The 15,224-nt window shown below is 39.5% G+C and overlaps 1 protein-coding gene across 3 annotated transcripts in view; it reads left to right on the top strand.

The window, feature by feature from the left end:
• The window catches only part of CRYBG3 (crystallin beta-gamma domain containing 3), a 125,000-nt gene that overhangs the window by 72,289 nt on the left and 37,487 nt on the right, over positions 1-15,224 (top strand). For all 3 annotated transcript variants that reach the window (XR_014712057.1, XR_014712058.1, XM_084631060.1), the window contains 6 exons: positions 1,692-1,828; positions 3,267-3,381; positions 5,051-5,086; positions 6,730-6,863; positions 10,047-10,173; positions 13,001-13,137. Coding sequence is in view for 1 of the 3 variants with exons in the window: in XM_084631060.1 (XP_084487186.1) it covers positions 1,692-1,828; positions 3,267-3,381; positions 5,051-5,086; positions 6,730-6,863; positions 10,047-10,173; positions 13,001-13,137 (686 nt within the window). In the remaining 2 variants the exon portion in view is untranslated. The remainder of the gene's footprint in view (positions 1-1,691; positions 1,829-3,266; positions 3,382-5,050; positions 5,087-6,729; positions 6,864-10,046; positions 10,174-13,000; positions 13,138-15,224) is intronic.

The following is a 15,224-nucleotide window of genomic DNA, read 5'->3' as shown; positions in this document are numbered from 1 at the left end:
CTATCAAACTAAGTTTTCTTTAACCATCTTAAGATCTGTTTCTTTATCTGGTTGTGATGGGCATGATCAGGACAGGATCATCTTCCTAACAGCCCAATACCATGTTATTTTGATGTGACTGATTTGGAATATGAGGATGTGACAATACGCTTCCCAGCTTATGGCTGCCCCTGCTGCATAGCCAAAGGCCTTAGCCTAAGAACAAGGCCTCAGACTGTCCTATTGAAAGAAGGTCCATACACAGGTGGACTGTGATTAATTTTTTGTTTTTGCAGCTCTGTAACTAGCTAAGTGATAAAAATACACCTAAGTTCTTAAAGTATAGGCCTTTACAGGCAGACCTGAATATCTGTATTCTAAGAGTAGTTAACTCCCTTTCACTTCAGTGCTTAACTGCTTTGCTGAATCAGGGCCTAAAAGGAAACTTTACATTGAGCTGTAGTGTGTCAAAAGCTGTGTTTTTTTAAAAAAGGAAAGAAAGAAAGAAAGAACACCACTGATGCTACATTTTATATCTGTGTTGAAATTACCATAGTTAAAGACAGTCTCTGCACATTTCTTGGGAAGAACTGAGAGACTTGGCAAGCTCTTAACCAGAGCTGATAGGGTAATGGATAGGAGCACCAGTGATAAAATCCTAGTGCCCCCATCTTAACATGTACTGTATAAAGAAAAAGCATTAGGTAGCTACCTGGCACTGGAAACATTTGTTTTGGCTTTCACTTTCTTTGCCTTTCTCTGGAATGCTTCCCTTTTATTTAAAGTGACATAAAATTGAATTTACACAATTTGGGGGGGTAAGCCATATGCATTGCAAAACTTAATAACAGGCAATCCTAAATAAATTTCTAAAGCAATTATAATTGGGGCCTCGTTCCAGGAAAACATCCTTATTCAGGAGGTGTAAGTACACCCTTCAATTCCAGTGAAATCCAAGAGTTACTCATGGTTGAAGTTGAATACGTGCCCCTCCTGAAATAAAGATGGACATAACCATATGCTTCAATTCTTTCCTGAATTGGGATCTGGGTTTGCATGTAATATTAAATCTGGAATCTTTTTTCCTTTATTGATTTAAATTATTATACACTAAGCATTATACTGCTCATCAATAAGCATGCCCAATTGTAAACTGTGTAGTTAATGGTGTATTTTATTTTAGACATATTTAATGTAACTCTACACACAGTCATAATTACCTAATTTATATGATACTGAAAAGGAGCCATGTATGTGTGTGCCATTCTTAAATGAATACTTATTATAGAAAATTAGAAAGCACCATTGAATCCAAATGTAGCAAAAAGAAAATAGTGTAATATCACAACCAGTTGATTTCAATGTTTTCATCATAAAGTTGTTAAACTGAGAAGTCAGAAATACTGTATATATAGCTTCTTCTGTTGGTAAATACAATTTAATAAAAGCATATTTAGGCTGAGATTTTCAAAGGAGCCCACGAGAGAGTTAGGTGCTAAACTCCCATGGAAAGTCAGTGGAACTCTTTTAGGACTCTGAAAATTCCAGCCTTAATTTTTAAAAAGTTGTATTGTTCTGTAGAACCCAAAGTTACTGTGTTAAGAAAAAAAATGGAAATAAACATAGCTTTAAAAGGAAGGACCTGTATTTCTAGCAGTACTGGCAAACTTTCCAAATGTAAATAACCTTTACAGTCTAATTTGTTTCTGCAGGATTGCAGCATTCCAGAAATAGAGTTTTGCCCACAAGCTGGCACAGAGGGGTTTCCTGTCTGCATACAGAGTGCAGTTGCCAATTTAGAAGAACTGGATGTTGAAAGCACCTTTTACATAATTGTCAAGTCAGGAGTGTGAGTATTGGAGTTCTTTACTAGTAGTTTGCAAGCTGGTGGAATGACATATCAGGAAAAAACACTTGCAGTCCAAAAGGATTTTTCTAAAGGCATGGTATTTATAAAAATAAGTTAACATAGACTCCCTAGTTTAAATTTCAGCCCAGTTCTATGATTCCTTGGTGTGCAGCTTGACTCTCTCTCAATGGCATTCTCCCTCTATTCCCCTTGTAGACCTTTCCTTGACCACCTGTATAAGTAGAGGAGGAAGCTCAGCTAGAGTCAACTTCTTGTTCACTGGAGACCAGTAGTGTCCTTTTACCCAACCACACTGTTAAAAGCATAACACTGTGAGTGAATTCCAGAAAACAAATACTGCCTCACTTAAGCACTCCTGAAGTGGCAACTGTACCCTTACTTTCTGTGTGGTTAGTCAGAAGGGCTATGCAATATGATCCAAATCCAGACTCCCTCACCAGTCCAGCACTTTGTGTGTTTAGCAAAGGAAATAAGTTTGTCAGGTCGGTGCATAGAACTTCCAGGTCCTTTTGTTCTAGAGTGAGATGTTTTCCTCTTTTCCAGGATCATTATGGAGTGATAGGAGTCACTCAATGGTTAGGGTTGAAGCTAGCTTCCCATTATGAATCCAGCTTCCTTGAAGCTTCACATGCAACTTCTGATCCCCAGGCAGAATTTTTTTGTGAAGTTTGGAAAAAAAATTAGAATATGAGTTTTAAAGCTATGAGGAAAGGAGAAAAGTGTCTTATCTACAGTAATTTTTGATTGCTTACAGTTTTCTAGATAGCAAGTTTTAAGCACTTGATACTCCACGTGCATATAAGCCCCCACCTCCATTCTTCATCACTGTCCACTAGTCTCATATCCTACCCACTATAACCCACCTAGTCTTTCCCCCATCTCACCCTTACACACACGCTTCCTTTGGACATGACAGTCTGAAGGAGGGAGCCATGCTTCAAGGATCTTAATATCAAAATAGGAGCTCCTAGTTTTGAATAAATGTAGTGAATGAACATATTCTAATAAGTCTGATGCAAAGCCCAGTGGAGTCAATGCAAAGATTTCGATCTTATTTTGAATCATCAGTTCATGGTCAATTTTGATGCCGGTGTTGGTCTCCAGATATTTGTAGTCATCAGTAGTAATCTTTAGGTTTTGCTTATTCACAGTGTAACAAGATGGCCTTTTATGATAAGTGACAGATGTTTTCTTGTCTTATTTCTTCTGGATTAGACATTGAAGGAATCTTAAATTAATTTTCTAAGATTGTTGCAACACATTCAAAATCCTAATGTTTAAATATATTTTGTAGTTAAGATACTTTATGTATCTGGTGCATATTGTCTAGCCCTGATGGATACAATCAAGAAAAGAATGTACACTCTTAACATATTTAATTGTTTTAAATAAGTCATTTTTTCTCTTATTGCTTCAGATGGCTTGCCTATTCAGACCTTAATTACAAGGGAGAGATGATAGTTTTGGAAGGCGGCAACTCACTATCTGAAATTTCTGCAGCAGATGTGAAATCTCTGCGTCCCCTAAAAATGGTGAGGACGTTGTGATTCTCTGAATGATGCACCCCATTTAATGATTTAGTCTAAAGATAACTTTGAGTTGAATATTCTCTTTACAGTTTTTTAGAGATTTTTGCATTTGTAACGTACATGTCATGCAGTGATGTATTACAGTGCGTTTGCCATTCATCTGAAAAGTTGCTACGCTCCCACATCTGCACATTTAGAGCTCCAAAATAAGTCTGGGAAGGCTGTATTACTTGGCACTGGGAGAAGAGATAGGTGCGTGTTTGCAGCTCATACCTCTTTCAAGTGGGTCAAATCAGAGCAGTCCAAGATTTGGGAAAGTTAAATTTGGGATTTCATATTCCCCATGTTTAGGAGTTTTTGGATGTAGAGTGTAGGTGTGGTCTATTATAGATACAAAATTCGGATCCAGTTCTGTGTTTTTGGTCCATCTGCAGTTTGGATGTGGTGGTGATGAACTGTGATGTTGCAACACATTAACAGTGCAGATTGTGACAGCAAATTTCTATAGAGGTATAATATTCTTCCTATTTTCTTTTCAATGCAAACTTCCAGAGCTTTGGGAATGCTCAAGTCAGAGAGGAACACCTGATAAATGCCGTAGGACACCTTAGTAAAAGAACTTGTGTCAAGAGGTTGAGGATTAAGTGCCTCTTTAAATAAGACCAAAAGTTGTGCCTTTAGAGTTGTGCAGTTTTTGTTGGAACCAACAACAACTGGTTATAAAAGGTTCTTCAGAAAACCTTTGCATACTGGTACAGCTAGAATCTGCTGCAGGTGCCAGGTCAGAAGAAGAAAGAACAGATGTAAACTGCTTGGTAGTCCTCCTGTGACTATGCATTGCATAGCAATCTTGATACACAGGCAGCCTAATACTCCTTTGGTGGACAGCATGTGGATATAAACATGGAAAGGGATGGATACAGATACAATGGCACATAGCTTTAATGTGTACATAAAGATTCCAAAGGGAGATTTTTAAAACTACAAGGGACAGTTACATGCCCAGCTCCCACTGAAAGTCAGTGTGAGTTGTCCACCTGCCTTCCAATTGTGCCTTTGAAAATCTCTCCCCTGTTCTCCAAATATGTTGACGGATTACAACAATCCTTGACTACTGTTTCCAGAGCTGGAACATTGTGCCATGTTGTGTCTCCCTTCACAGATGGCTTACATTGTTCTCATTCCTGGGAATTTACCCTTCAGCCTGTGTTCTGGTGAAATAAGTTTTGATATAAATAAATTTTTGGTATACGATCCCTACTGCTTTAAGAAAACTTGTAAAATATGTGGTACAGTTTTAAAAGTTACTTTAATATTTTTTAATCTGATCAGTAGTATAAGTGAATGACATAAGTAGTAAATACTTGGATCTGTAGTGCAAGTAAAGACAAACATGTATAAAGTATTTTGGTTTTTTTATTCATTTATTTTTATTGGTTTTATTTTATTTTTTTATTATTATTTTTAAACATTCTAATTTTGTAGATCATTTTTATAGGTGTTCCTTGGTTTTGTGAATTATCAATGTATTTAAATGTCAATTAGATTCAACACAGACTAGAATTATCTAGTATAGCTGCAAGAACTGCATACTTCTCTAGGGTTATAAAATGTACACATATGGAAATAAATTTCAGATTTTATGTAATTATTTATGTATTTTATATCTTAGGGTGGACTAAAGGTACAAATGCCTATGAATGTTAAGGTAAGTACCGAGCATGCTGCCAGTAAAAGATTCTGTCACAGAGAGACCCTGATTTAAGACTACTACCTTTTCTTAGTGAGGGATATACCTCTTCTCTATTGTCTGTGGAATATTAGATTAGGCATTCTGCATCTGCCCGCTTCCTAAAAAAATTCTGTGATGCTACACAGCCCAGGAGTTACATGTGCTTTGTGAGACATAAAAGCTGTGGCAGGATTTTTTTTCCAAGAAAACTGAATGTCAGTTATCTGTAGAAGAATTTTAAAGGAAGTATAGTCTGAAGTGAGTTTCTCCTGGTTGACACATCCACAGGCATCAGTGAACAAAGGACCTCTGTAAATCAAATGTCTACTTCACCACATTGGAAAAATAAGAGAAAGGAAATACACTCTCTCCTCTCCACCTCTTCCCACCCCCACTGCAAGAGTCAAATCATGATAGGGAGGGCCCATCTTCTGGAGCACATTGGTGTGTGTGTGTGAGATTGGAGTCCAGTTGGAGGGTGGGAAGGGAGGCCAGAAACGTTTTTCTTTGCTTTTGCTCTACCCCTTGCAGTTCCTCACAGAAACATATATGGCCCCAGTTAACTTATTAAAAAAAAAGGTCTGTGGCCTGGCCATTTGCATGCCAGAGCCATACCCGTAAAAGGGAGTTACTCCAGCACACAGTGCATGTGATGCTGGTGAAGGGTGAACACGTGAATCCAGAATGAGGAACTGTGCAATGCAAGAGGTAAGGAACCCATAGAATTTTCCTGCACTGAGGCAGCTCTTCAAATCCAACAAATTCTGATAGGGTTTTTTTGTTTGGTTGGTTTGTTTTTTTTAACTGTACGTACAATGGAGGCTGCCCTGTTCCTCTATTCATGTCTATCAGCCACAGATTGCTTGGCTGGGAAGGCTTTGGATATTTTATGCTGGATCAGGCTTATGGTGTCTCATTATCACTCAGCTCTAATGAAACTCTATGAATCTAGAGTATTTCATGGATTTTAAATATATGGGGTGAGATTCTCACCCCTGCTTGCTTCTTTACACTGAATGAAAAGGGCTGGAGTAGCATAAAGGAGCTCTAAGAGCCCCAGATCCAGCTTTGAGAGAATTTCCACAGCACAGGATTTGAGGAACATAGTCGTAAGATTGCTCTCTGCGAACACTCTTGCAAGCCTCAGTATAGGCAGCCTGGGAGGGGCATGCTGGGGCTAGCAGCACTGCAGAGATTCTAAGTGGCCTGGGGAAGCTGCCTTTACTTAGGGCTTCTCACATGGAAAATTGTATCAGAGTAACTGTACTGTTTTAGTTATACTGGTATAACTCCGCATGTGGCCACTCTTGTTCAGGTATAGGTGTCCACACAGGCAGTTATAGTGATATAATTACATTGGTATAACTATACTGGTAAATTTTCCTGTGTAGACAAGCCATTAGACAGCCTGCTAAGGCTGTCAAAATCATACCAGGGCTTCTCCAGACCCTAGAGCAACCTGCAATCGGGAGGGCTCAGAAGGCACTGCACAGAATTTCCACCACGGTGGCTGCTGAGAAAAAAATTGCATTCCTGGGCAAGGCTGCACTATGTGTGTCAAATTTAAGATTACTAAAAGTTAAAGTACTAAATACATTGTTTCAAACCACATTCTCCAGATATTAATATATGAGAGAAAACATTTTGGAGGATGGGCCAAAGAGCTTTCTGGAAACATTGATACTGTCCCAGCACTCTTTAGAAGTGATGAGGATTTCCAGGGAATTGGATCAATACGTGTCATTGGTGGAGTGTGAGTATATTTCATTTTTGTATTTAGTGTTCTCTGTAAATAGATAAATGACAAATTACTCTCTCTATAAGTAATCTAATTACAATCAAGGTTTCCAAAAATAGCCCTAGGATAAACCACAAACATTTATGCCCCTTTGTGGCAGGGGTGGGATGGGGTGTTGGAACCTCGCCCCTACCCGGTTCCCATGCCCATCTCTCTGTTGCGGTCTCCGGTTGCGGCCTAGTGGCCTCCTTCCACACAATCACCCTTGGACGATGAGGTAGTGCAGCCTATTGGCTGGAGTCCAGGTAACTCACCCCACATGTCAGGGCAGTTTGGCCCAGTGGCCAGAATTCATATAAATCTCTCCACGCTTTGGAGCAGTGCCATCTAATGGCCAGAGTCTATACAATCCCCCTTGCAAGTGGGGTAGTGCGGCCTAGCAGCCAGAGTCCATAGGATTCCCATGGTGCGGGTGAGTGGTAGGGGGACCCGGGCCTGCCCTCTCCACCGGGTCCCGACCCAGGGCCCTGGTAGTGGCAAGCTCCCCTTGCCACCAGCTCGGGGGGGATCTGCCCGCAACACGCCGAGTGTCTGTGTGGCTCTAATGCTGTTTGCCTCTAAAGCTCCCCTGGGTCACTTCCTACCATAAACGCCAGGTTCTCTGCTTCGGGGGATGCTCCGGTCTGTTCCCCTCCTGTGACGTCCTCCGTCTGGGTATCAGGGTGCATCCCGGCTTGGCTGGCCTCCGGATCCTGGTGCTCCAGCTGACCCTCCTCGGGAGCTGGCAGTGTGCCTCCCTCCCTTATGGCAGTCCGCTCAGACTGAGCAGCTCTGCAGGCTTTTATACCTGTTCTCCAGTTGGAGACTGCCCAGCAGAGCTTCTGGGGCGGGACTTCCTCTGCTAGGAAGGAAGGGTTAACCCCTGTGGTGCCAGTGCGAGGCCGCTCTGCCCCGTCACAGTCTTGGAACAAACATTTGTGGAGTGTCTATACTAACATATGAAAATGCGTTAAATAACCAGGTAATTGGTAATCAGTTAAGGTGAGTTAAATATAGTATAGATAATATCTTTTGTGGGCAGGGGAAGGAATGGATTGACCTTTTTTTTTTTTTCATCTTAAGTCTTGTCTTCACTAGGAAAAAGGGTATGTGTTTAACTTGTGTTAGGTAATACGTGGTAACTGACACAAAGTAAAATCCTATTGCAGACAAGGCAGTTTGTAGTTTTCACATGAATTAACAGGTTGAAGTAAACCTTAGATTCCATACTCATCCATTTGATCTACTAACTCATGTAAAAGCTGAAAGGGCATCATCTTCACTAGGATTTTACCATGTGTCAGTTATCATGCCTTTGCTAAAATGAGTTTACAACACACCTTTCTTTTCCTAGTGAAGATGTACCTGGGATTGATTCTGCATTGTTCTACCTATTATGTAGTCATTTACAGTTGTGCAAAGTGGGTGTAAAAAGCTACCATTCTGATTTGGTAGCATTTTAGCCTCACTTTCCAGGGTTATATAAATGGTTATCTAACATCTAGAGACTGAGGGTATGTCTACACTAGAAACACTACTGTGGCACAGCTGCGGTGTTGGAGTGTAGATACTTAGTACAGTGAAGAAGGGGTTTTCCCATCACTGTAATAAATTGATTTCTCCAACAGATGGTAGCTAAGTTGACAGTGTCTGCACCGGGGCTCAGGTTGGCTTAATTACATAGCACAGGGCATGACATTTTTCACAGCCCTGAGTAATGTAGTTATGCCAACCTAATTCTTTAGTGTAGAACAGCCCTGAGAGAATCAGGCCTTTGGTGCATATCCCACAGCTCTGTATAACAACTAACCAACTCACTGTTCCTTCAACCCCATCAAGATCTGCCACTTTATCTAACAGTGCATGAAAAGCCTATAAAATGAAGGTTTCTGCTAGAGAGATCAGCAGTGAAATAGCTAGCAATGACATTACAATTGTCAAGGTTTCCAAGTTAACTCCCAGTAAAATGACTGGGATGGTATGCACTTATGCAGTTATTATGTCATGTTGTTTGGAGGGTTTCACAATCACTACATTCATAGAAAACTTAAATGTCAATACCTAAAGACACTACTCAAAGACATTATGGACCAGTTCTCTGGAAAACTTGATATTTTAAAAGTTATCCTTCTGTCTAGTGTATGGGGTTATTTATTTATTTATTTATTTTTTACAATAACTTGAACAGCTGAACTAATCTAAACCAAATGTTATCAAAAATAAATCCATTTTTGTCTGCCAAACTGCAGCCCTGACAAAATTTGTACAGCAGTTGTAAATCCTGGCAGGAAAGTTTTAATGAAAGAAATACTCAGAGCCTTTGCCATTGTCGTATGAGCTGGTGTTGCTATAATGTGCATATTGTAAACTCTGTCTTGAATATTAAAGCTTAACTGACAGTACTTGAGTGTACATTCTTATTTTTAAAATACCTTGTAAGTTTGATTAGTCTAATTTGAATGGGAACTTTTAATTCCACATCACTTTATAGCACAACTTTTGGAAGCCTTATAAAGCTTCTTGTGCTATTGTGCACTTTTTCAAAGTAAAATTCATTGAGGACACTCAAAATTGATGCAGAAATTTATTTTTAATCCAGTCTTATCTATTCAGAATATTTTAAAATGGTACAATTCCCTGCTTTGCAAATCAAAAGTATTTTACATATGCATTATTTTTATACATGTTCTATTTTATTGGATTTAGTAGTATCTCTTGGTTAGAGTAGAGGACACTGACTCCATAGAAGTCAATGGGAGTTTTGCCATTGACTACAACATGGCCAGGATTTCACACTGTGTCAGCATTCCCTGCTTCAACTGATAACTCTCTGCATGACCCTTAAGGTTCTAGCCATTACATTTATGAAAATGTGTTGAAATGCACTATCAGACTATGATAGAAACATTTTTCAAGAGTGTTGGTGCATTACACAAGTAAACTATTGTTGGAGATCACATAATAAAATGGAGTATTGATCCACAAAGAATGCTTGGTTGGTCTGTGTTGTAATCTGAAATAACAAGCATTGCTTTGTTCCTCAACTGAGGTTGTGATATTTATTTTAGGAATTTATGATGTTCTTTTCTCCTTTTATTCTTGGTATGATGCTGTTGTACTTTTTCCTCTAATTGTTTTCTTTCCTTGTGGTTACTTTAGATGGGTTGCCTATGAAAAGGAACGATATAAAGGCCGTCAGTACCTCCTGGAGGAGGGAGATTATGAAGATGTGCACTCATATGGGGGAATTAGCAGTGCCCTGTTGTCTTTTCGGTTCCTACAGGCTGTAAGTGCCACTCCTGATTTGCTAATCTGTTTCTTGCTTCACTCTTTTTTCCATTTAATTGGTGTTAAACATGGATTCATAGATCAAAAGAGAGATTATTTTTTCATTCATTTTTGTGAGGTCACCTCATGTTTGGTTCTTTCCCATCCCTCCCCCCACCCAACCACATGCTTGCAGAAAAATCTCCTTTTTTCTTTTTTTTCGGCACTCCAGTCTGTACAATGAAAATTACAGTGTTTTGTGGAGAATGATATAGGTTCTAGGAGGTCCTTCTTCAAGAAAAGAATGTATAATATTACAAAATTCCTTGCTCTGTTACAGAATTTTCCAAACCCCCCCATACAAGAAATGTCACTTTTTAAGAGTGAGACGATGCATCTTTGTCCTTGTTTGACCCCATCACTGTAGTATCTGAATGTCTTTTGTGTGCTGCCTCAACCACTTCGTATTTTTTGGAAAGTATGGTGCTTCTGAACATGTGCTGCATTGCTCTGTCTTGCTTTTGTTTGTAGTTGCTGATTTTCTCGGCAATGGTGCAAAACTACATAGGGTGCAGGTTCCTGTTTCAGCTGTTTAGCCTCTAGAATAAATACAAAAGTGTGATTTTACTTATGTGTAGTAGTTCTTTATTAACATAAAATAGCTTCTCAACACAGTGGCTGTTGCAAGCCTTACCACAGTATTACACTCTGCCTCAGTGATTTTGTGCCAGAAGATTTTGGCCGTGAAAATTATCATAGTGAGAAAATTCCTGTAACTAAGATGTTGTTAGTAGGGATGATGATGAAGTACCAGTGAAAACTGAGCCACAGTCTGATGTTGAAAGAAATCTTGGATACTTCATGGATTAGAAGGACATGGGATTAGAACATCTTTATCACTTCCTTTCTTCAAGTATGCTTCTATTTAATTTAAAAAGAAACTTTGTAAGCAGCTGTAAAAGACTGTTTCCTTCTGAGAATTGAAGAGCAGCCACTGTAAGATTACATATTGCAATGCACTATCCCATGAGCCAGCAACATTCGTTAAAATGGTGGCACAACTTGGCAGGTCTATCACATAACAAGTGTAGTGCTTATTGTACAGATAATGTGAAAATAGGACTTTTTTTTAGAGCAATGACATTTCCTGCAAAGAAGGGTCTGCCAGTTTTGCTGGGATTGATAGAACCTGCATTTCAGTATATTTTTCCGCAGCTTTCTGAAAAAAGGTCTCAGAAAAACACCAGAGGAAAAATGTTTGATATTCACCGCTGAAGTTCTAGGAATTTTTTGTTTTAGATTTAGGCATGAAGTATTGTAGTCTATAACCACTTCAGATATCTATTTAGCACATATTTGGACACTTGAAAAGATATGATATTTATAAGGAAAAAGTGTAACTGTTACTATATTCTGATATACAATATTACTGATGTAAACTGTTTTGTTTCTTGTTGTGAAATGGAGATTTACCTAGCAATTCTCTTGTTGCACATATAAAGATTCAAAATATATGTGGAATGCTGTAGGTGTATTACACATGTGGACAGATCTTTAGATTGATGCTACCATATTTACAGTAATCTTTGAAGTTGCCCCAAAGAGAATTAGATTTTTCCTAGGCTTATATATTAGCCTTTGTGACAAGGTAAGCATCTCTACATAGCTTAATGCAGGGAGGAGAAACTTCAGCAGAGTTGAATTTAAGGAGTTCTCAGGAAGGAAGGAAGGAAGGAAGGGACCATTTCTGAGGGACTAGGTTGAAGTAGGGAGTTGGGACTTCGTTGAGTCTGTTAGAATTTAAACAAACAAAAAAGTGAAACCAGCTGGTAATTTTTCACTGTCCAAGCAAAGGGTGGATTACAAAATAGTGAACTGGCTAACTAGTTAAAAATAAATAGGACTTTTAAAACTGAGTTTGATTGAATAATCTAAAGCTGTGTTAATAACATGGCAAAGGGAATATATTAGTTTTTAAAATATAGGGCCATATCATCCAGCCCTATTAAAAAAAAATTGCGGGAGGAATGAAAGGGGAGGAGTCTTCACCAGGGTTCCCATAGCCAAATCTTTTCCCCAGATTATTGTTACATCAGAGTTGATCACTTGTGTTCCTGCTGGAAGGATAGTGTTGCATCCCAGTCCCTCCTCTGCTCCATGCATGCAACGTAGAACCCAAAGACTCCTCCATTCAAAGGAAGGGTGGTGCTAGAGAGGTATCTGACTCTTCCTTTCTGTGCAAGCATGGGGAAGATCCTTGAGTTCCTTAGCACCTAAATCCCTTTTGAAAGGGGGCCTCACTTGGCATGCCTAAGGCCCTGGTCTACATCTAAAACTTAGGTTGACCTAGCTACATTGCTCAGGGCTTTGAGAAATGTACACTCCTGAGAGACTTAGGCCCCAGTATAGGCACCACTACCATCGTCCTAGCTATTGCCTCTTGAGGGGGTGGATTTACTACAGTGACAGAAAAACCCCTTCTTATCAATGTAGCAAGTGTCTACAGTATGGCACTACAACGGCACAGTTGCTGTGCCTTAGCTGTGCAACTGTAATGTAGACAAGCCCTTAGCTGAATGGCTTGTATTCACTCAAGTGCTTTTGAAAATGTTATTCCTAGGCTACAATTCTTCCCTCTAATGCGGTTATAGATTCACCTTGCCTCATCCATACTAGCATTAAAACAACATAGTGGAACATGAATGCCCCTAAATGTGGTGCCTCTGCTTGCACATAGTTATGCTCGCATTGTGAACAGTCCCATGGAATCCTTTGCTAGGTTGTATGTAATAAGCTGCTGCTAAATTGTTAAGATATTTATCCTAACTTTCAGCATTGCCTTTTAGGATTTCATCGAGTCATCAGTCATGCTTTTTGAGTCAGATGAAGAAGATGGTAAGGTCATGGTCAATCAAGATATTCCTGATTTGGAGCAGGCTGGGTTTGGCCAGGAGATGAGATCAATTCATGTGAAAAGTGGAGTGTAAGTCTACTGCAAACGTGTATGAGATGTTCTTTGAATGCAATGATTAAATGATTTGCTAGTGCACAGTGTTTTCAGATTTCTAATTTGTCATGATGTATTTCAAATGATTGAAGAAGAAAGATAAACATTTGGGGGCTGGGGGAACAATCTTTGTGTTTTCTCAGATAGAAAATGTCAGTGTCTCTCCTATGTATCTTGCTCTTCTGCTCTGCATTCTTTGCAGAGGGTTTTACTTGTTTTTTGTTTGCTTTTTTGGCTTGTGGGTCCTGACCTTCAGGGATCTCTTGGAACCGCACCACTTCGAACGCTCCCTATTACTACATCAATACTCAAATAAGAATATGGACAAGCCCGATAGTTTACTTAGGTTCAGTTTTTGCTGCTGGTCTCTCTCTCTTCCCAAGCCAGCTAGAGTCACAGTCCTGCAGTGGGATCCAGATAGGCACACCCTTGTATCTGCATGAAGCCCATTGACTTTAGTGGTGCTCAGCATGGGTTCAGGGGTCTGTGTGCATGGATCTCATTGTAGAACTGCAGGAGGATCTAGAGCAGGATTAGCTGCAGAGGTAATGTATTTAGGAAAAAAGGATGTGTCCCACCATTCAACAGTCACCTCTGTGGATTGTTAAATAGACTATATTGTTGGATTCCAAATATTGTTAAAGTTCTCTCAGTCCTTGTCAGTTGATAGTGATAGTAACACTATCACATGACTGCATTTCACAGATGTAGGGCCTGATTCTGCAGCCCTTACTACTGTTACTTCATTGTGCCTAATTTGTATCAGTAAGTGTTGGAGAATTGCTAAGAACCACCACAAATCTTACCAAGCAAGTCTGATAGATTGCTAAGAAGCATCTAAAGACTCACCACCTTCCACTCCAAATGCAATGTGCGTTCCTTTGACTTTTCTTTTGGTAAGAGAAATTCATAGGACAATGTACATATATTATAGTAAATTGAATTTCGAAAACAACCACTCAGTTTCCTCTGGAGAAAGGGAATGAGGAACAAAACCATGTGTCACAGATGTTAGCTAAGCTGCTTAATGCACTGCTATGGATGACACTTAGATACTGTGGTGATGAGTCCTATATAAAGACGTGAATAGAACAGAGTAGATTGGGCCCATGGTTTGTATCCTGTTTGTTTACAAATTTTTTGGAAATGATTCTTATCTGTTTTTCATAAGTTAATTTTTGTTCACTATGCTTCCCCTCCTGTCATAGGAGAAGACTCCTCCCATTCCCCCCTTTATTTCCTCTCCTTCCTTGAGTCCTATGTTGTAATTACTCTTTCTTCAGGAGAGGATGTTTCCTCCGAGGTTCATCAGCCATTTGTATAGTTCCAGCCATCTCATGGCAGCTTGAAGCTCATTTAGTTCAGTTTGAAGTGTTTTATCTGGTTCCTTTTCAGGTTACTAATTTGCTGGGTTGTGCCAGTAGCTTTCAGCTTTTTTAAATATAAAGCACTGAAGTAAGTTTCTTGCGGGGGGAACCCACACAGCATAAAGAATTACACAGACTCTGTAAAAGTGAACATGTCAGTAATGTGTCCATGCTCTCACTCTTTGTTGTTTCAGAGTAGCAGCCGTGTTAGTCTGTATTTGCAAAAAGAAAAGGAGTACTTGTGGCACCTTAGAGACTAACACATTTATTTGAGCATAAGCTTTCATGAGCTACAGCTATAAACATTTTTGGCTTGCCTTGGATTTTGTAATCAAATGCAAGGGGAAGAAATACAAATGAATTACCAATCATTGCAAGAGTCCCTTTATCTCTTCCTGCCAAGGCTTCCTCACTTGCTTCCATTCTTTCCTTAGAATAATCTGACTTGAAGAGTTGGAAGGGAGCCCTGTCTGGGAGCTAGGTGGGAAGGTAAAGGTTGAGGGAGCAGAGAGTGACTCAGATATTTGACAGTTGAATATCTAGCCTCTTGGCTTCCAAGCAATCTCTTATTTCATGCTGAGAAATTATCTGAGAAGGGGGAGAGAGAGATCTAATGCTGCAAGGATTTCTCAAGAATATTTGTGTAGACAAATAAAAAGTAGAAAATCAGGAGTGTGCCGGGTTTGTGATTCATGT

The sequence above is a fragment of the Lepidochelys olivacea genome (genome assembly GCF_965140295.1).
Source record: "Lepidochelys olivacea isolate rLepOli2 genome assembly, chromosome: 1".
In the NCBI taxonomy this organism is placed as follows: domain Eukaryota; kingdom Metazoa; phylum Chordata; order Testudines; family Cheloniidae; genus Lepidochelys; species Lepidochelys olivacea.
This window is presented reverse-complemented; position numbering and strand designations above follow the sequence as displayed.